Source organism: Dipodomys spectabilis, unplaced genomic scaffold (genome assembly GCF_019054845.1).
Source record: "Dipodomys spectabilis isolate Male_0828 unplaced genomic scaffold, ASM1905484v1 ptg000076l, whole genome shotgun sequence".
In the NCBI taxonomy this organism is placed as follows: domain Eukaryota; kingdom Metazoa; phylum Chordata; class Mammalia; order Rodentia; family Heteromyidae; genus Dipodomys; species Dipodomys spectabilis.
The window spans coordinates 3,587,118-3,608,306 of NW_024870753.1; the positions used below are offsets into that span (position 1 = coordinate 3,587,118).

General features: G+C 49.0%; 1 protein-coding gene across 2 annotated transcripts in view; it reads left to right on the plus strand.

Annotated features, from left to right (window-relative positions):
• Zbtb16 (zinc finger and BTB domain containing 16) overlaps positions 1-18,054 on the plus strand; it is a 168,824-nt gene extending 150,770 nt beyond the window's left edge. For both annotated transcript variants that reach the window (XM_042682769.1, XM_042682768.1), the window contains exons 5-7: positions 9,923-10,093; positions 15,434-15,601; positions 17,542-18,054. In XM_042682769.1, coding sequence (XP_042538703.1) covers positions 9,923-10,093; positions 15,434-15,601; positions 17,542-17,771 — 569 coding nt within the window. In that variant the 3' untranslated portion in view covers positions 17,772-18,054. The remainder of the gene's footprint in view (positions 1-9,922; positions 10,094-15,433; positions 15,602-17,541) is intronic.
• The last annotated feature ends 3,135 nt before the right edge of the window (positions 18,055-21,189 follow it).

The following is a 21,189-nucleotide window of genomic DNA, read 5'->3' on the forward strand; positions in this document are numbered from 1 at the left end:
TTCTCTCCAACTTCCACCCTGGTTCTAGGGTGCAGGCAAAGACTCTGAGAATTGTTCATTTGGTCCTTTGTTGTCCGTAGGATAGCAAAGCAGCAGCTGTCTCTGGTTCTTTTTTGCATGTGTGCATGCTTGTGTGTGCACGCATACACCTCCACACACAGAATATAGGCACCCTGAGTGAGTTATAATCAGACCAAGCTTAAACTCTGCCTTTCCTGGGACTTGAACTCCAGAGACCCATCCTGCTCTTCCTCTTGGTATGTACCTTTGTACCCAGAGCTCCTTTTATTTTAATTTGCCTTTGGATGTCCTGCAACATGGAAAATATGTACATGTCCCGTTGGGGCTATTGTGTGTGCCGTACAGTACGGGAAGCCTCCCTGCATCTCTGCCAGCCTGGTTACCGTGGGAATGAATGGCCCGCCACACTCTCGGGGCCTGCCGTCCTCCTTTTAATTGTTGACAGTAAAAAGCATTTAAATGCTGCTTAATTTGTAGTCATCTTCTGGGGGCAAGGAGAGGAACCATTAAAATGTCAGGAAAATGAATACATCTTCTCTCTCTCTCTTTTTAAAAAAATTTTTGTTTATTTACATGGCTGGTTTTTCATTCCCCTGCCAGTGTTTGTCAGATATTTAAGTGGATCTGAAACATTCAGGACTTCATTATGTTGAGTTTCTGGTCTCCGGTCCCTGCTCCCAGCCCTCTTCCATCCTATGGCCCTGGGACTCTGTCTTGTCCTGTCTCTCTTCCTCTGGTCTGTTCTCTTCCACCTCAGCCATCTGCCTCCACCTCACAGTATTAGGTTTAAAGAAGAGTCCATTGTAGCTGACTGAACCCCAGTTCTTCCCTGGAGGGCTTAGGTGAGTCTGGGGTGCTATGAAAATACGCTTGGAACATGCCAGTGAGGAAGGAGACCAGGGATTATCTAGTATAAAAGTAAGGAAATTGGGTCTCCTCTCCAGGTTGAAGCTCTAAGCCCTCCACTAAGTTCTGGACATGGCTGAAATGAAGCCATTCAAGTGGCTAACTTGTCCTCTATGCATTGTCCTAGCTTGGATTATGGGGGGAAAGTCCCTGTTCCCCATCCTTTACTCTCTCATCCCAACCTTCATCCAGGGTTTCTCAGACCCAGCTACTCAAGAATGGCCCCCAAGAGCATGGCACACCTCCTGGAAGCCTTTCAAGTTCTCACAGGGCTAGCTTCCCTGTCCTCTTCCTCTTCCTCTTCCTTGAGATCTCCCTCCCCCCTCTCTTTCTCTCAGCAATGGATTTTGAACTCAAGTTCTATAAGTGCTCTACCCCTTGAGTCATGCCTTCGGTCCCTTTTGCTTTAGTAGGTTTTTCAGATTTTATCTCACGCTTTTGCCTGGGCCATCCTCAGATTGTGATCTTCCTACCTCTACCTCCCGTGTGGCTGGGCTTACAGTCATGTATTACTACACGCTCTTGTTTCCTATAATCCTGTAAGGTTGCCTTACCTTACAGAGAGTAACAGGCCTCCCATTGTCCACAGCAGCCACCATGGCTTTATGTATACTTGCCACCATCCCACCCACTCCCTATGAGGGCGACAAGAGCTCCTGAGCTTCAGCAAGCCACGGAGCTCACTGTGTCCCTCCTTTGAGCTTTACTCCAGAAGAACAAGCAGGTTCTTTTTTCAGAGTGTTGGAAGAAGAAGTGGGCATGATCCCCACCTGCCTCAGAACCCCACCCATCCTTCTCCTGGATGGGTCCCGCCGAAGACGGGACTTACCCCTGTGGGGCTTTCGCATCAGAACTCAGGGCTAGGCCTGGCCCGGGCTCTGCAGAGGTTATCTCCTACGGGCTACTCGAGTCCTCTCAGGACTGTTGAAGTTGGTCCAGTTTTTCAATCGTGGGCCAATTAGTTTCACAAATGGGGGCCCCGGTGGTGCCAGGGCACATTTGTTCCGGGCCTGCGCACTGGCTGGGTTCCATTGTCCTACCTTCTACCCCCGTGTGGGCCTATTGTCCTCGCCCCCAGCGGGCGCTACTTACCGCTGATTTATATAGGCAGGCGTCCTGTGGACTCCAGGCTTCACTGCCACAGCTGGCCGAGGTGCTTAAGGCCTTGGACCCCCTGACCTTTGCCCCAGTCCTGCTGTCATTTTGAAAGTTACAGATCCAAGGGCTGCATACTTCTCCGGATTTACTTTCCACCCTGACACATACCACCTTCCCATGCACAAGCACACGCATTCATATTCTTGCTCTTCCTCTCCTCCTCTTCCCTTCTGTCTCCCTCTGCTCTTACAATAGAAGCATTTCATTCATTCTAGAATATCCAGGAAGGCCCAGCATCTGGGTTGGGAAGCCTAGAGGCTGGGACCCATGCAGCAGGTGAGAGGGATTGGGGGGGGCTGGGGTATTCCCAAACGTGGCCTCTGCTCCCCACATTCATGAGTTCAGTGTCTGAGTAATGGAAGAGCCAGTTCCCTTCACTGCCCTGCATGGGAGAATGGGCCCAACCGGTGGGGTGCACTGACCCTTGGGAGTGGCTGTGTACCTTGATAGCGGCGCTACTCCCCAGCAAGCCCTTTATCCTGTCTCCCGCAAACCAGAAATTCCCTCTTTTTCTCCCTTTACCTCCTTTCTATTTTTCTTTTCCATCCCTTTTCTGTTGCCCACTTCCCCCTCTGCCCTTCCTCGGCTGGTTTGTTGGAGTGATTGACGAAATTAGTAAATCCATTCATGTTACTTTTATTGTGCAGGTCTCAATAAATCCCGCGTGTCCAGGGCGCACCTTAATGAGCTAGTGAGCTGACAAATTTGTTTACTGTAGCTGGAGGTGCGGTGTAATGAAATGCGCTTGTGTCTGGGCTCACTGCTAAACAAATACACAGTTTCCGGGAGCCGGCTCTGCTAGCTGCCACCGCCTGGAGGAGGCAGCTGCATTCCCCAAGAGACGAAACTGGGGTGTGTGTGTGTATGTGTGTGTGTGTGTGTTGAGAAACTGCAGTCGTTCATCCATTGCGTAGTTTTAAAACAAATTTGAATCCGCTGTCCATATACCTCCCTCCCTTCCCTGTTTTGTTATCCGGTGAGGATATATAAAGTTGACTGATGGTATATAAACCCATAAATTCTCCCTTTCCTCTTGTGGAAATGCAGAAGTGCAGATAGCCTTCCAAAGTTCTAAATAGATACAAAGGCAAGGAAGAAGGAGTGAGGCCAGCGTATGGAGACTGAAGATATAAACGTGGCGTTAGATGCGAAGCTCTGTCACTTCTGGGGTGGTTTGGGAAGATGAGTGCTAATTTAGTTTGAGTCAGACCTTCCATCCTGCCCCAAGGGGAGGGGTGCTCATTGGGGGATAGGGGCTAGCAGGATTTGTTCCCATTGCTGTCTACCACTCACACCCAAGAGGAAGCCAGAGGAGAACTGAGGAGGGAGCACTTGGCCCTTTCTCTAGGAGATCTCTTGAAAAGGAGCCAAGTCCTAACTGATGGCATAGGGGAAGTCGAAAGCGAGGAAAGACCACAGATGTCAGGGGCTGGATGGGCTTTTGTTTCCTTTCTGCCTGGTACACACACACACACACACACACCACACACACACACACACACACACACACACACACACTCCCCACCTCAGCCTCTTAAGATGCAGACAGAGCCTTCCTGCCTCTGGTATGAGTCAGCCTGAGCTGCCTCTGTTTCTCCTGCACAGTGGATGATACAGCTTTACCACCTTCTTCACAACAACAACCTGGGGGCAAAGCAGAAGAAAGGCAGAGAAAGCAGGGGGATGGAAGGGGAGAAGCAGCAGTTTAAAGTGATGGCTTCAGTGTATGGTCAGGAGCGTGGCCTGTAGCTGGAAATGATGTCTTAGAAAAGAGAGAGAGAACAGAAGGACATGTCTGCAGGAGTGGGAGAATGAATGGGGGTAGTGGAAGATGCTTCCAATTTAAACCAAGATTTTCAAATACACACACATACACACAATTTTGATAGCTTCAGCCACGTGTGGGTATCTCACACCTTAATCCTAACTATTTAGGAGGCTAAGATCTAAGGATACATTTCAAAACCAGTCCCTGAGAATGTCATCTCTTAACCACCCAAAAGCTAGACGTAGAGCTGTGGCCCAAATGGTAGAGACTCAGTCTTAAGTGGAAAAAAGTTCAAGGGTAGCACCCAGGCTCTGAGTTTAAATCCCAGTACTTGGATTAAAAAAGAAGATGGTATTTTCTTCCTCTGAGGAGGAGGAGCCATTCAGGGTAGAATTCCTTGGATGGAATTGGACATGAGAAGTTCACCTGTGACCCATGTTCATACATCACATGCATGTACACACACCACACACAGGCGTACACACACACACACACACACACACACACATCAGCCCCGGCCGGCTTACCAAAAAAAGCAGAAGTATATTTAGAGCCCTCTGCTCCTTTGATTAGGAAACAGCTTCTAGAGGAAGATAATAAGAGCCTTGCTCCAAGAAGGTGGTAGCACCTGAGCATCTTCTCCAGCTGTGTGCCCCTCCGATCAGATCCTTTCCTTCCTTTCTATTAAAGAGCTAATTGGTATGGAAATGACACAGGTGTAAACACGAGGGTTTTGTGTCTGGTAATTTCAGACCCCGTCATCACCTAGGTGAGATAAATAACCTGGACTCTGTCACCCCTCCGGCCTCCTGTTCCATCTTGACCTGGCTTTCTACCTTTTTTTTTTTTCCTTTCTAAAATTAAACTTGGGAGTCTGTGAGTTGAACATGCTCTGCCTTCCAGGTCGGCCCTGCTATCCTTAGGGGGAGTCTGGTAGGGGTTACGTACTTCCCGGATAAGAGCGTTGTAAATGGATCCCAGAAATATGCATAGGCCCCTGGCCTGAAACCACATTCCAAGCCCATCCATGCCAGATCCACTCCATTGTTCTCATTTATACTCACCTTGGGCAAATGTCCTGGCAAACCAGAGAAAGACTCATTTTCTAGAAGAGTAGAGAACATTCTGGTTGCTGGGCCTGGTGAATTAATTCCTTGGGCAGAGGCTGATTTTTATATCTGATTTACATCAGAGTATACAGATCAGTAGAAAACATTTTAATATGTGTGTAGGATTTCTGTCCTGAAAAATACAGGATCAGAGCCGGGCGCTGGCGGCTCACGCCTGTAATCCTAGCTACGCAGGAGGCTGAGATCTGAGGATCACGGTTCAAAGCCAGCCTGGGCAGGAACATCCATGAGACTCTTCTCTCCAATTAACCACCAGAAAACTGGAAGTCGCACTGTGGATCAAGTGGTAGAGTGGCAATCTTTGAGAATAAGAATCTTAAGGACAGCACACTCAAGCCCTGAATTCAAGCCCTAGGACCAGCACAATTCATATTTATAATCAGTAGCTGTATTGCCACACCAAGAAGTCAGTATCGAGTTAGTTATGGATTCTAGGTTCTCAGTAAAGAAACTGAGATTGAAGTCTGCTGGTCAGCTTTCTGTAACACGCTCTTGAGATAATCAGCTTGTGAACAGGTTTGTTTGGGCTATTTTGGAAGTTCTAGTCCATAATCAGTTGGCCGTGTTACCTGTGGGTGAGAGGGCACCTCGCGAGGAGGAACACAAAATGGGGCAGTGCTGGCTGCTTCGTGGCTGGGAAGTTACTGAGAGCGGGCCTGGAGGGACTGAGTGCCCTTCAAGTGCCCTTAAGGGTATCTTCTTAGGGAATGCCTCCAGTGTCCTAACCGCCTCCCCTCTAGGCCCTATCCCTTAAAGTTTTCACTGCCTCTCAATCATCCCAAGCTAGGACTAAGCGTTTAACAGGTGGGTCTTCAAGGATACATTCTAGATCCCATCCATAGCAAGGGTAGAGCTGCATATGGGGCTGAGTGGCTCATGCCTGTAATCCCAGCTACTTGGGAGACAAAAAAGATCATGATTCTAGGCCAGCCTGGACAAAATACTCAATTAAGGCCCACATTTCAGTCAATAAGCAAGATGTTATGCATATAATCCCAGCTATATGGATGACCACAGCTAGAAGGATGGTGTTACAGGTCAATCCTGGGCAAAGGTGCTGCTAGACCCTTTCAGATATGAAAAACAACTAAAGCACAAAAGGGATTGAGGGTGTAGCTGAAGGGCTAGAGCACTCGCTTATCAAGCATGAAGCCCTGAGTTCAATAGTCCAGCACCACATGCACGCATGCAGGCATGCCCCTCTCTGTCCCAGTATACCAAAGCCACGAATGGAATTCTCAGTTAGCTCTGCTGCAGGGAGAGGTGGAACTGGTCTTCCTATGGTCTGAGCAGCAGAACCCAGTAGCTGTATTCTGTCTAGGTCATCAGTCACACAGCAGATGAGCAAAGGCCCCAGTGAGACCAGCTGCCTACGCACCACTAGGGAAGTTGTGGGAAGAGCTCCATGAAGTCCTCCTTTGTGGACTTTGGTCTGTCTCTGTACTGTGGCTCCACCACAATTCCCCCCCCCCTTTGTGATTGTTCCGTGGCCCTTTATTTTCCAATTAACAAGTGTTTTGGGGGTGCCTATCTGCATTAGGCCTCTTGCTGTATGTGGGGGGAGGGCATAAAAATGACAGTTCCTGCTAGGGAGGCTTATAATCACGTAGGAGCCTCACAATCTCTGAATGTCAGAAAAGAAAAGCCATAAAGGTTTTATGCATTACAACAGTGAGAACTCAGAAGAAGATGATGATGTCTTTGGCACTGAATTCTAAATGGTGTAACTCATCCAGGATGCTTTCGCCAGGGCTAGCTTCCCGGAAGAAGCAACCCAAAGTCCATAAAATAACAAAACGTTGAAATACGGATACAGGGTGACCCACTGTAACAATGAGATGTATGACACTATATTGAAAACGAACTTTACAACATGATGGGTGGGGAGGGAAGGGGTGGTAGGGGAAAAACAAAGGACGGGGTAATAATGCTTGATAGGAAATGTACTCATTACCTTACTCATGTAACTGTAACCCCTCTGTACAGTATTTTTACAATAAAAATATACTTTTTAAAAAACCGACAACTTAGGGTTGGATAATTGTGCAGGGCTGCTATGGTTCATGTTCCGGCTATACACTGCACCCGGGTGTCCAGCTAAGGGAGAAATGGACACTGCAATCCAGAGCTCTTTTTACTGGCCACAAATGAGGACCAGCACCTGCTGATTGAGAGAGCTAATATTGGCCCTGTAACCACCTCATGGTTATGAAGCTTTTCTATCAAGTATCTTTATTTAATCTCAACAATCACCATTGTTGTCCACCATTTTTGATGGACACACTCTGGACCAAGAAAGTTAAATGACTTACTTCATGCTACAAGGCATGAAGTTAGGACCCTCTGCTTCCTCTTCCTCCCTGGGTCCTTTTAAAAAAAATATTGGAGGGTTTTCCCCCCTTAGTATTGATATTTGAACACAGTTCCTTGTACTCAATAGGTAAGAAGGCATTCTACCACTTGAGCCATGCTCCTAACCCTTTTTTTTCTTTGGCTGTTTTTTGGAATAGGGTCTTGAATTTTTGCCTAGGGCCAGCCTCAGATGACAGTTCTTATTGGTTGGGCTGGGGTTTTATTAACTTTGTCCAGGATAGCTTTGAGCTGATATTCTCCTCCTCTTTACCTTCTGGGATTACAGGCTTGAACTCAAGACCTGGACACCATTCCCTTAGCTTTTTTGATCAAGACTGATCCTCTGCCACCTGAGCCACACCTCTACTTTTGGCCTTTTCTCTGGTTCACTGAAGATAGAGTCTCAAGGTCTTGCCTGGGCTAGATTAGAATGGCGGTCCTCAGGTCTCAGCTTCCTGAGGAGCTAGGATGACCAGTGTGAGCTGCTGGCACCTGGCTTGATCGTTTGCTATCTGCAGTCAAGCTCCCCTTCCCTAGGGGAACCAGCCCTGAGGTCCCTAAAGGAGAGAGCAGAACTTAGGCCAGGCGTTAAAGAGAGCAGAGTGCTCTAATGCTGCCGGTCCCTTGTCGCTCTGCACATCTTACTGCAGCTAATGAATTGCTAATACAATTTTCTAGATAATTTTATTTCCATAGCCTCACATTTTAATGTGTTTCCAAAAGCTAGCATTTATTTGCTTAATCTCCCAGTGTAATAGAATCTTCCCTGACTCATCATACATGCGAACAATCAGCTAGGCAGAAACGACAGCAAATTGTTTAATAACTCAAATCTAGTCTTGAGATTTTTAAGTTGCATGCACCAGTAGCTTCTCTTGTGTCTCATCTACTCTCTCCCCACCCCCAACACTTCCCTGGTTTTTTTTTTCCTCTTGTTTAATAATCCTTTCCTATTATCCTATGTTCTTCCTAATAAAAGAATGGGGAATGGGGCTAGAAGGCCTCCAAGCTTCCTTCCCATCCCCTCTGAGCCTTGATTGATGGATAGATAGCTAGGGAGACCCCCTGTGCCTTGTGTGGTGTCTGTAGACAAGAAACTATGGGTGGACACTGTAGCATTTCCTTTCTAGCTGGTGACCACATAGCCTTCAGCCTGTTGACAAGGTGCAGACTGGACTGACTGGGACTCGAGTACCGCTCTTTCTTACTTGAACCCAGGTCTTGTGGAGCTGCCATCTAGGAATTTTATTTCTTCACTCCTCCCTTCTGTTTTCAAAGTCCCTGCCTTGGTTTGGTGGTAGCACCAGCGCCATCAGCTCCTTTGCCTCTTCTGGTCCTTTGTCCCTGATATCGTTCTGTGTTGTGTGCTGCCCTCCATGCTAGCACCCCCCAGTCTGAGCTACTATAGCCTATCACCATAGACTGGGTGAGGGATGATACAGAAACTTGTCTCTGATCGAGATCCTGGTGCTGGTATGGCTGGGTTCTGGTGAGGGTCTTTTTCTGGTTGCAGATTGTTGACTTCAGACAGTATCTTCCTGTGGTGGAGGCTGACTCATCCCCTGAGCTCCTATTAATAAGGGCACAAGTTTCATCCTGAGGGCTCCATTCTGATGACCTTCCAGAGTCCCCGCCTCCTGTCACCATCACCTTGATAGTTGGGTTTTCAACACCTTCATGTTGAGGAGGACACAAACCTGCTGCCCATAGCAACCAGTCCTGTGACCCTGCATTGCCAGTTCAATGGCATCTGAGCCGTTCTCACTGGCATCCATAGAACTCCATGACCTGATCAGTTTTCCTGGCTCTTCTCCATCACTGGGCCTGTCCTCCGTGTCACCTGCTCTGAAATTGGCCTGCAAGTGTTTCTTTAGCCTAGTGCGTGTGCCTCACCTCCCATCTTTGGCTTTATTTCTTAATTTTCCTTAGAGTCACACAGTCTTATCCATCCTTTGGAAGGTGACTTGGGCAGAACGAGAGGGTAGAGTACTAAAGATGTCTGGGTCTGCCCTGTGGGGTGGGACCAGAGCCCCTCTGGGCTGAGGGGTGTGTGTAAGCTTGGGAAATCCTGCTGGGGCTCCATCCATGGCCCCTGGATCCCCATGTGTCTATTCTGAGGATCACAAAGCAGGCGCATGGAGAAGCCTGGGCTTGAAAAGGCCATCCGTGGTTTGCCCTGGGCCAGCTCTGTCTGAAGGCAGCTGTCTGCACACCTGGCCTACTCAGTGCACTCTGGGGGTGGGAGATATGGGTAGAGAAGGCGCTGGTGCTGGTGGAAATCTTCAGGTTGAATCAGCCAGGGCTGCTGTGTCACAGGAGATGTTCACATAGACATCACTCCTGTGCGTGTCAGCCAGGCTGGACCAGCCCTGAAGGTCTCGCTGTCCCTGCTTCTGGATGACTACCTTCCATGTGCCCCCACACACACTCTGCATGGGGTATAAGTGCCCACACTTGGTACCACCCAGACTTCCTACTGGGGGTGGAGGCTGCTGGTCTCAGGCTGGCTCCTACTGTAGCTAAAGAGATGGGAACCTCAACTTGGTGTGTCCACCCTCCTGAGCACCTTGTGCTGCTGTCTCTGCAGGCACGGACATGGCCGTCTTCTGTCTGCTGTGTGGGAAACGTTTCCAGGCACAGAGCGCGCTCCAGCAGCACATGGAAGTCCACGCGGGCGTGCGCAGCTACATCTGCAGTGAGTGCAACCGCACCTTCCCCAGCCACACGGCTCTCAAACGCCACCTGCGCTCGCACACAGGTAGGGAGGCCTTCGGGTGATGGGTGGATGAGGCATTCTGGGAGCCCACGTCTAGACTTCATCTCCAGAGATGTAAGGTGCATGCACCGGGCTCAGGTGCCTTCAGCCTTTCTGGGCTCTTGGGTTGGATACATAGGTTCTTCCTGTAATCCCAGCCACTGTTGACCATTCTCCCTATCCCACACATCCAACACAGGTCAGGATGTTCACTTAAGTGAGTCCCACTCAGAAACAGGTTCGGTGGTCCAGAGTAGGATCCAAAACTCAGCATAACTAGCAAGTACTCTCTAGAGCTTCTGAGGCAGACAGACCAGGATGCATTTTGACAACAAGTGACCTGCTAGTAGGTCTCTAATGCTGCCATCGTTCTCACCGTTCTCACTGCCCTTTCTATAACCCCATGTGTGATGTCCAAATCATCTTAGGACCCTGGAAGGTACATTAAAACCATTCTCCGATCCTAGCTACTTGGGAGGCAGAGATAGGAGGATTGAAATCAGAAGCTAGCTGGGGCAAAAGTTAACAAGACCTGGGAAAACAGGCTGGGTGTAACCATACCCACTTGTAATTCCAGCTATGTAGATGGTAGAAATAAGAGGACCATGGTCCAGGGTGGCCTGTGCAAAAATGCAAGACCCAATCTGAAAAGTAAACTCAGGCAAAAAAGGAAGGAAGGAGGGAAGGAAAAAAAGAAAAAGGTCTGGGGGTATTAAGATTTGCTGAGGGAATATTTGCCTAATAAGCGTGAGGCCCTGAGTTCAATCCCAAGAGCCACCCAGAATTTAAAAAAATTGTACTCTTCTCCATAATACCAGAAGGCCTCTATGTTGTATTTAAACAATGAGACATGAGATACTCACCCACGGGTGGGGTAAGAGGCAGGGTGTGAGTCAAGGAGACTGGGCCAGGTGCCCAGACAATGACCCATCACTGCCACCGACCTCTATATTTAGGAGATGGGACACTCGAGGGCCAAGAAGCAGTTGCTTCCCTACTGCAGTCTTCTGGCAGGAGAATAGAGGACTTAAATATCTTCTTTCTCCTTAAAGGAGATGGGGATCTTCTCCAACTGCAGTTGGGTAAATGAATGTCCATTTTTGAATCTGCACGTGTTTCTCTGTGTGTGTGTGTGTGTGTGTGTGTGTGTGTGTGTGTGTGTGTGTGTGTGTGTGTGTGTGTCTTCCATCCTGGTTCTAGGAGACAGGTGTGATCAGGTGACTCACTATGATGTGGGAGGGTAGAGACTCCTTAGCATGCCTTGCAGAGGGCTCAGTCGCAGGACTCTCTGTCTGTCCTCATTCTCAAGAGTCCTGTCACAGCTGAGATCAAGGATGAAGCCAAACCCAACGTGGGTGATAGACTTTTCTGAAGGAGGAGAGGGCTTTGCTGTTATGGCTGGCTGGCACAAGGTCTCCTCATCCAACAGCCTGTCTGGACTTGCATTTCTGTCCTACTCAGAGGAGCATCTTTGGCTCATAGCAGCAGGTGTGAACTGATCACCAGGTACTTAGAACTCTGCCTGGGATTGCTGGAGGGAGAGGGGCAGGCCCAAAAAGTAGTGCCCAACAAGAGAGAGAGAGAGCCAGAACCTTGTCCATGGTGACTTACTCATAAGGACCTCCCGACAGCTGTGGACACCTCCCTGCCTCCGTGGGTCCCCCACTCTACCGTATGAAAGACAGCCAGGTACCTTGCAGCCCCTGGTCAAGTCACTTGGCCTCAGGTGACTTGAATTACTGTAGTCCAACTAAGTCTACCCAGAATAGGTTCCCCATCCTCTTCTAAGACCTGAACATCTAAGACCTGAACATCTGTATGTTCATATTGGTCTTCTTGGTGTCAATTACTGGCAAAGATCTGTGGGGAGGGATAGAAATTGAGGGAAGCCTTTGCTGATTCTAGGGAACAGATTGAATGTGTACCACATAAGACACACAGACACACACACACACACACACACACACACAGACCTTGAACTGCCCCCCCCCATACACACACACATACATAAACACGCACAATACCTCATTAATATTCTGTTGTTCTTGGCCCATTTGCTACTGGGGCCAGGCATTTAGCACAGCAGCTGTGTTTGGTAGGTTTGTCCAGCCGTGTTCTTGGCATTGATGGATCCCTGATTCACACGGCTCATCATATAATAAACTCTCAGCTGCACTGAAGGGAGGGGCCGAGAGGGAGGGTCCAGGAGCGATGGGGCTGGGGCTGAATTGGGGGTAGAGACACTAGGCTTGGCCAAAGCCAGGGAAGCCACCAGGTAATGATAGAAGAAGGGGGGAAGAAGGGGTCACAGGTGCACTGGGCAGGCCAGAGGGGCTCTAATTAGTCTCGTTTGTCCTGCACTTAATGTCAAGCTCATTAACGAGTCTACAGAGTTAATCAACATACCACAAATTGGATTTTGAGTCCTGCCGCCAGTTTTGTGTACATTATGACCACACTGGCACGATTAGCTTTCGGGGTGAGGGTTGCAGGCTGGGTGATTATCTGACTGCAAAATGTGGGTGGGGGGGGGGGTGACTTGTCATTTTCCTTCTTCTTTTTTCTTTTCCCAAGTCCTTTTTATTCCTTTCCCTGGTCAGACTCAAGAGAGTGCCTATTTAAACTCATTTAACATGTTGTGATCTACTTTATAATTAAATTCATAAAAAAAATTTGATCAAACAAACCCCTCTGTTGTTTGGTAAACTCTTAGGGCCCCCTCTGGAGGTGAAAAACACACACAGGCTGTCATCCTCACCCCCCCCCCCCCACTCCCATGGCCTCCCCAGGGGCAGGGTGGCTGCTGATGTACGTTTTAATTACCAGCTCTGGCTGAAATCTCACATGGCCCTTGCTTTATTTATTTATTTATATCTTAATGAGGATACTGAATCTTTGATTAAAGTCGTAATCGTTGCTGATTTGGTGTGGGGGGGGGGGGGGAGGGAGACGGAATTAGATGTCAGACCAGACAGGGCCATGTGCACACACACACACACACACACACACACACACGAGTGAGTGGCATGCAAACACATGTGCACGCACGCACACACACACACACACACACACACACACACACACACACACACACACATACCCTCAGCCAATTAGTACCAGGGTCTATCTGCAGGGGCCTCACTTCCCCTGGGCTCAGTGGGGCTGGAGAACAAGGATTCCACATGGCCCCGGCAGTAGGATGGGCAGGCAGTGATTTCCCCAACCCAGAACTCCAGGATTCAGTCTATGCCCAGATGGCCCATGAGCACCCCCACTGACCAGCCGTACCTCTGAGCAGGCTGCCCTGCGGGTTGGTATGCACTGGATGGAGAGGTGGGCTCTGTTCTTTGAGTTTCCTTGATAGACCCCATTTTGCTCTCAGTGCTATTTGCAAATCTTCCACCCCTGAGAGAGGCTGCCAGTGAACAGACCCCAGCATCCACTCCCCACAGAGCCTTAAAAACCCTTCAGAGCCATCAGAGGAGATGAGGATTTATGTGGGTCCAGGGCTTGCATTCAGGAAGGGGGGAGGTATGGTTAGTGGCCTGCGGAGGAGAGAGAGAAAGAAGAGAGAGTAAAATATCATTTTAAAGAGGAAGTGAAGGCACAGGCATGCGAGTCTATAAGGAGAAGGACAATTTATGCCCAGGCACGAGCACAGTTTGACATGGGGATAATGAAAAAACGTAGGTCATTGTGGATGACTTAAACCTTCAGCAGCTGAAGAAAATGTATGAAATGCGGAGGACATTACACGGTTGGCAGCCCCGCACATCTGCAGAGGGACAAGTGAAATACAGTGGGCTATTCTTTACCATAAACTGTGGTTGTTGGAGATGCAGCCCAGAGAAATTGTAATTACAGTGACAAGACGAATCAGCGATATTTAAATATTCATGAACAAAGTCTGGGGTGATCAATCTATCTTTATTGTCTGCGCCTTCACTCCTGTAATAAATAAGTAGCTGGAGTCCTCACCTTGCGCCTCTCACGCCCCTCGCTTTGGGTACCGAATGCAAGATGGTGAACCCCACATCCTACCCTCCCACCCTCCTGAAATTCAAGAGTGGAGCACCCTCAAAAAAAGAGATGTAACAGGCATAGATTGCAGACTGAGGAAGGGCAATTCACCCCAAGCTTAACATTCCCAGCATTCGCTGGGCATATCTTTGAAGTCACTCTTGAAGACTGAACACTGGGGCTATCAGGATAGATAAGGCTCACTTCTTACCTACCAGATGCTTCCATTTTAGAGCTGTGGGTGCCACACCAGTCAGTGCAGTATAGCATGTCATTCGGTGATCCAATGTGGAACCAGACTAGAACTTGAATCCCAGCTCAGCTACTTAGCTAGCTATGTGACTTGGGGGACCAGACTTAAGCATTTCCAAGCAGCTCCATTTTTGTCATCTGTTCAATGAGAATCATGTCTTTCAGGTGGTTTTTATGATTACATGGTGTATTCTTAGCACAGCAGTGAGCCCTCAGCATGTAGGGCCCATTTTAATGGGAAAAGTACTCTAAAGAAGAAAGTGTGAGCTGGGTGCTGATGGCTCATGCCTGTAATCCTAGCTACAGAAGGCTGAGATCCACGGATTGAGGTTTAAAGCCACCCAGGCAGAAGTCTTTGAGACTGTTCTGGCTAGCAAAAAGCCAGAAGTAGAGCTGTGTGTCAAATGGTGGTAGAGCACCCACCTTGAGCAAAAAAGTCAAGAGAGAGCGTGATGTCCTGAGTTCAAGTCCTAATAATGGCACACAAATAAAAGAAAAAGAGAAAGAAAAAGAATATGATTTCTTCAGGCTAGAAGGCTAAGAGAAAATGTCCTGGTCAGGGATATAGGAGCTCGGCTTTGAAGAATAATTTGGAGTTCATGAGTGGGAGGCAGGGGAGGGGGGTGGCAGAGGGAAGGAAACCAAACAGGCAATAACAATATTGAACAATAGAGGAAGGAAGGAGTAGGAATGTTTGGGGGCACGATGAGAGGTAGAGAAGTGTTTTGAGGGTACAGTGATCAGGCTGGAGTAGCACTTACGCAGTAGTTAGAGAAGGCAGTAGGCAAAGTCTCAGAACTCCCAGGCCTGTTCTACCCTCAGAGGGCGTGCTTCCTGAAGACCGGTGTTCATCACTAAGCCAGCTGGGACTGGCCATTACCCCGTGGATGACCCCGGGACTGCAGTAAAGTGTGGACATTCGCGTTATGGGGAAAGGATCTGAAGTCATCTTTGGAGGTGGTTAAACATAGGCAGCCTCGAACTCCCGCAGGTGCACCAACTGTGCCCTGCTGTCCTCTTAAAGAGGGGACAGGGAGAGGTGAGGGCCTGACCCAACCCCTTGTCCCCTAGGTGACCACCCGTATGAGTGTGAGTTCTGTGGCAGCTGCTTCCGGGATGAGAGCACACTGAAGAGCCACAAGCGCATCCACACTGGGGAGAAGCCCTACGAATGCAATGGCTGTGGCAAGAAGTTCAGCCTCAAGCACCAGCTGGAGACACACTACAGGGTGCACACAGGTACCAACCGAACACCAGTGAGGGGACCCGGATGGGACTGGGGAGGTGGAAGCAGCCCAGGTGACGCTGGTCCAAAGCAGAACCCAAAAAGAAGCAGCTCTGCTAAGAGCAGATATGGTGGCCTGAATTCTACCACCCAGTCCCAAGGCCAAGGCAGACATTACAGATCAATCTCAGCATATTGTCCCATGAGATCAGAATGTGGGCAGTCCCTGAGGCAGCCACATCAATGAAGAGTTCAGATGATATCGATTCATGAGTCCCTCAGGTTGACCAGACTAACAGAAAGTGAGGATTAGAGTTGTCCCGTGTTGTTTGGGACTTAGACTACGAATCATAGTATATCGAATTAAGTTGTGGTGAGGGTCAGAAAATCGTGAAGCTAGGAGCTTAGTTCTGAGATATATTTAGTATTCTCTCCACATAAATGCAGATCATTTCTAGTGCCTTCCCACTCCTTTTTACATAAAAGAAATGTGAACAACTCCTTTCCCTAGGGGCCAGGCTTCTAGAATTTGGGGGGGGGGGGTGGTAGAAGAGTCTTGGAATTGCTTTCTAGAGCTATTTCTTCCTGGTTGCAAGTTCAGTGGCATCTCCTTGGTTTTCTAAAATCCACTATGATGGGATTAATGGAAATGGTGCTGTAGCTCAAGTGGTAGAGCGCTATCCTTGAGCTGAAGAGCTGAGGGACAGCGCTCAGGCCCAGAGTTCAAGCCCCATGACGGACAAAAAAATAAAATCCACCATGGTGGGATTATTCACATCATAGCAGTACCAGTGATGCGTTTTTGGAGAACTCACCCATCAGCACACTGTCAGTTGGTGGGGTGATAGATCTATGGAAGGACCCAGAAGGTCGGATTTTCCTCTGAACATGAGAGGAACCCAGCAGACTAGAGAACCTTCTCTGATTAGGGGAGACAGCGCTGTGCAGAGGAAGAAGAGGTGAGCTCAGACAGTCCTGCTTAGCTTCCTGCCATGGGGATAGGATTAGGAGGTAGAGCTCCTGATTGTCAGAGCTCTGTTTTCCTGCCCCCAGCTTGGAGCCCAGGGAGGGGATGGGTGCTTATTGCTGACAAACCTGAGTGACCCAATGGATTTCCCAGAGGCCTGGGGTTTCCTTAGCCCCTTGTTGGGGGTGGGACCCGGCGGGCAGATCGTTAAAGGCATTGGCAGTGACTATTGTAAATAGCTGGTCAATAGTTAGATCACTTTGGCTGTTCATTACTTCATTATTTGCCGGGGCCTCTGCACGGAGGAGTATCGATAGCGAGATGGCTGGCCAGTTAATTACTGTATTGAAACAAGGTTCCCTCCCATCCTCTGCTCAGCTCTGGAGTACTTGAGTGAAGGACAAGTCCAGGTAGCAGACTAGGCTCTTCCCCATTCTGTCCCAAGGGGGGAAGGAAGGCATAGCTATATAGCTACGGTCATAGAGATCTAGAGAGATCTCCAGATGTCACATGTTTAGAAGACTGGGTTCCTTGGATTTCCCTAACCTGTACCCACCACCAACTGAAACTCTGAAGGGCTCCATGCCCCCTCCCAGCCACCCTGTATGAACTGTGTTTTGAAGAACTTTCCCAAGGACTTCCCAAATTTCCCTACCACACAGGACCAGTCTTTGGAAGAGTTAGGAATAACAAGGTCAGTCCATACTCGCTAGCTAAATTAGGCTGTTTACAGTAATCGCAATAAAATAAAGCAAAAGTAAATAGGTAAATAAAAGGTATAGAGCTCTGTTGCGGTAGGCACTACAGTAGCTGTGTGTGCCCAGTGGCCGCCATATTGGATGGCTGGGTCCATCATCTTAGGATGTTTGGGGAATGCTGAGCTAAGAGGACCGAGATTTTCCCACAAGCCCAAGGGCGGCAATAAGGACTGTGGTCCCTCCCCTCCTTCCTCACTGTGTCCTGCCCTGTGTTACCCACTCTTTCCAGGTGAGAAACCCTTTGAATGCAAGTTGTGCCACCAGCGGTCCCGGGACTACTCAGCGATGATCAAGCACCTGAGAACACACAACGGAGCCTCGCCCTACCAGTGCACCATCTGCACTGAGTACTGCCCCAGCCTCTCCTCCATGCAGAAGCACATGAAGGGCCACAAGCCTGAGGAGATCCCGCCCGACTGGAGGATAGAGAAGACTTACCTGTACCTGTGCTATGTGTGAAGGGGTGCCAAGCACGGGGGAGCAGCGTGGGAAGCCAGCAAGATGAGCTAGAGCAAGATGAAGTGGAGGAAGGACTGTGCAAAGAGATTTAAAGAAAAAAGGGGAATAAGGGGGAGAGAGAGGGGGGGAGAGAGAGAGAGGGAGAGAGAGGGAGGGACATGGGGAAGGAAACCTGATAGCTGTTTGGCTTTGAATTCTCTCTGTGGCTTCCGGGGATTCTGGCTGCCAAGTCACTCCTCTCCTGATTTTCTTGGGTGAGGCCAGTAAGGTTTTTGTTCATTCACATGGTGGCGTATTTTTCTTCTCCCTCTACTCAGACCCTTCTTTTGTGTCCAGAAATGGACAGTAGGTGAAAGGCACTCTGATCAGAGCCATAGTTTGCCTGTCCCTCCCCCCCGTCTCTCTGTCTCTCTCTCTCTGTCTCTCTCTCTCTGTCTCTCTCTCTGTCTCTCTCTGTCTCTCTGTCTCTCTATCTCTCTGTCTCTCTGTCTCTCTCTCTCTGTCTCCTCAAAAGATGGAGAGAGGAGCTACAGATGGTGGAAGATCCCTGGTTGATATTCAAAAATGGCAGCTCTGGTTTGCTAGGGGGGGGGGGGGCAAAATGGGAGGGGAAAGGCTCTCTCTCTTTCCACCATGGGTTGGTTCATTGCTTTCTCCGCCCTGCCCTGCTACAGATGGCTGTCCCCTCAGGATCTCCCAGAGCCTTTCCCCTCCCTGACTTCCTTGCTCCTGCCTGACTGCTTGTCCAGCCAGTCCCTGCAGACTCCCGTCCCTCGTGGATCTGACAGCACTTCCGTCCTCTGGTCCTTTGTGGGGAAAGCTGGACCTGGCCCTTCTTCCTCTCAACTTAGCCTTCTGAGAACAGAGAACAAAATAAGCCCAACTCCCTGCCCGAGTCCTCACACATCACAAGCTGGATTCCTGCTGAGCTGCTTTTGCTTCCAAAATGGAAATATATATATATGTGTATGTATGTATGTACAAGAACTAAATATGTCCTCCATGTCAAAAACATACATCCCTAGAACTCCCATTTTCAGAGTCCCCGTGTCCTATTAGAAGGACCTGAGAAGGAGAGGCCATCTCCTCCAGAGAGGCCTGCACCTGCAGGAGGGAACAAAATGCCCTGCCCAGGGGAGGAGTGAGGAGCAGGGGAGGAAATTGCTACTGGGCACAGAGCCCTTGAAAGCCCAGGGCCCTGGGGACCCCAGGCCCAGTGAGCTCTGTTTGTGTGTATGTGTGGGTGGGTGTGGGTGGATGTGTGGTGAGATGGGGGTGAACCTAGGTCCAGACAATAGCACAGAATTCCTGGCTCACAGTCCACACACAGGCAGGAGGGGGAGGAGGAAAGGAGTGCTTTGGCCTCGTGTTCTGTTTTGCTTCGTTTCTGTGTCCCCTGTTAGCACATTGTACTTGAATTACCTCAGTTATGTATGTGTGTGTGTGTGTGTGTGTATATGTGTGTGTGTGTGTGTGTGTGTGTGAGACCTCATGACCTTTTTTTTTTAACCCCCTATATGTCTTCTTTAGATTGGGAGGAGTAGGGCTGGAGGCATAAGGAGAATGGTTTTATTATTGTGTTTTTTCCCATTCTTGTGTAAACTAATAGTTGGCTTTAGACTTCAGCTGACCAAGGCTGCCCCCACGGCCTGGGAAGCAGCCTCTCAGCTCGAAAACACACCAGAGTTGCACAGGAGTTGACTGCCCGGGAGCTGAATGCTTGGCACTGGTTGAGAGAAGTAGGCAAGCAGGCGAAGGGGATGGGTGGGTGATGAGGAGGGTGGTGATGGGGGTCTCTGTCCCCACAGACCACTCAAGAGTCACTGCAGGCTCTGCCCAGGGCTGGAATCCTCTGTATCCAGTGTCCGTGTGGCCTGAAATACTCTGGAAGAAACAAACAAACAAAAACAAACCATCCCCTGCCTTCCTAAGTTCTTAGAATTTGCTGGCTCCTCTCGGCTGGATGGAGGCCTGTGTTACTCACATCCTTGCAACCGTGCGATCCTTGTGTGTGTCAGCATCGCCAAAATTGTTATGTGTATATATATTTTTTTTCCATGGCTGGTAGTGTGTATGTGTGTGTGCATGTGGGAGGGGGGAGGGATGGACTCAGCCTTGGTTTTAATTGTGTTGGGTGGGGTGTTGTTTTCTAAAAGCTACCTCTTATGTTCGTCCAGTTGTTCCGTTCTGCTCCCATACGTCCTTCCGCTGCTAGCCCTCCCCTCTTCCCTCCAGCCTCACCACCCTCAATTTGAGAAAGCACATTTGCAGTATTTACGTTTGCCTTGCGATGGGCCCTCTCCATCTGCCTCATCTCATGCTTGATGGGGTTTTTTTCTCTCTCTCTCTCTGTGCTTGTTTTTTGTTTGTTTGTTTACTTTTTTGTTTTCCTTTCTCTCGCTGAGAAAGTTGTGAGGGTGTTGTTATTTAAAGGTGGTTAAGGGAATGGTTGGAGTGGAGGAATCTAGGGAAGTGGGAGGGAGGGGGGTCTGCTGTGACTACCTCTCTCCATCCTTCCTGGCCTGCCCTTGAATCTCATCCACCAAATCTGAAAGCCTTAAAAATTGTATGTATGGGGGGGGGGGTGTTGGATGAGGGGGGACTTGTCACTAGACTGGATTAGGGATGGTGAAGTAGGGAAGAGGCTATTTTGTAATTCTAACAATGACTTCGTGTGTTGGGAAGAAGAAATGGAATTAATATGAGTAGGACAGGTGTCAGGTGTGTGAGGAGGAAGGAATGACTTGGCGTGGGGAGGGGCAGTCCGTGAGAATCTTTAGTAAGCACTGGGGAAGGAGGGGACACCCTTGCTGCCCTCGGACATCTGTACATCCCAGAAAAACAGATTTTTAACAGCAAGAGGTCATTTAACATGGGTAGGGAAGAGGAAACAAACAAAAACAACGAAAGTCTCAGAACTATTCCATGGAACTAGCTAGTCCCTGGCGCCGTCCCCCCCCCACCCCCAGCCTGGCCCAGCCCTCTTCTCATTCATAAAAGCTTGAGAGGGCTGAGCATATCTCTACAAACTGTAATATTTTTGTAGTATTTGTCAGGTGTTCTGTCAGTTCTGTAAGTCCTTGCTCTTTTCTTTTGTAATGTGAATAGGAAGAAAAGAAAAAAAAAAGACAAAAAAATTCACCATCCCCCACCAACAAAATATCCCTCTTTGTATGTGTACATGTGTGCTCTGTGTGTGTGTGTGTGTGTGTGTGTGTGTGTGTATGTTAACCACACCGTGTTGTTCAGAATCTGATGTTTCAGCATTGGATGGTACTAACTCAGCATCTGCTTGCCCCCACCTGGTCCTGGGGATACCACAGAGCCTCCTGGCAGGAGAGGCAGGCAGCTAGACTGGAGGGGCACCCCTGTATTCACCATGTTCCCCCTTACAACCCGAGATACCCCAATGGAGTTT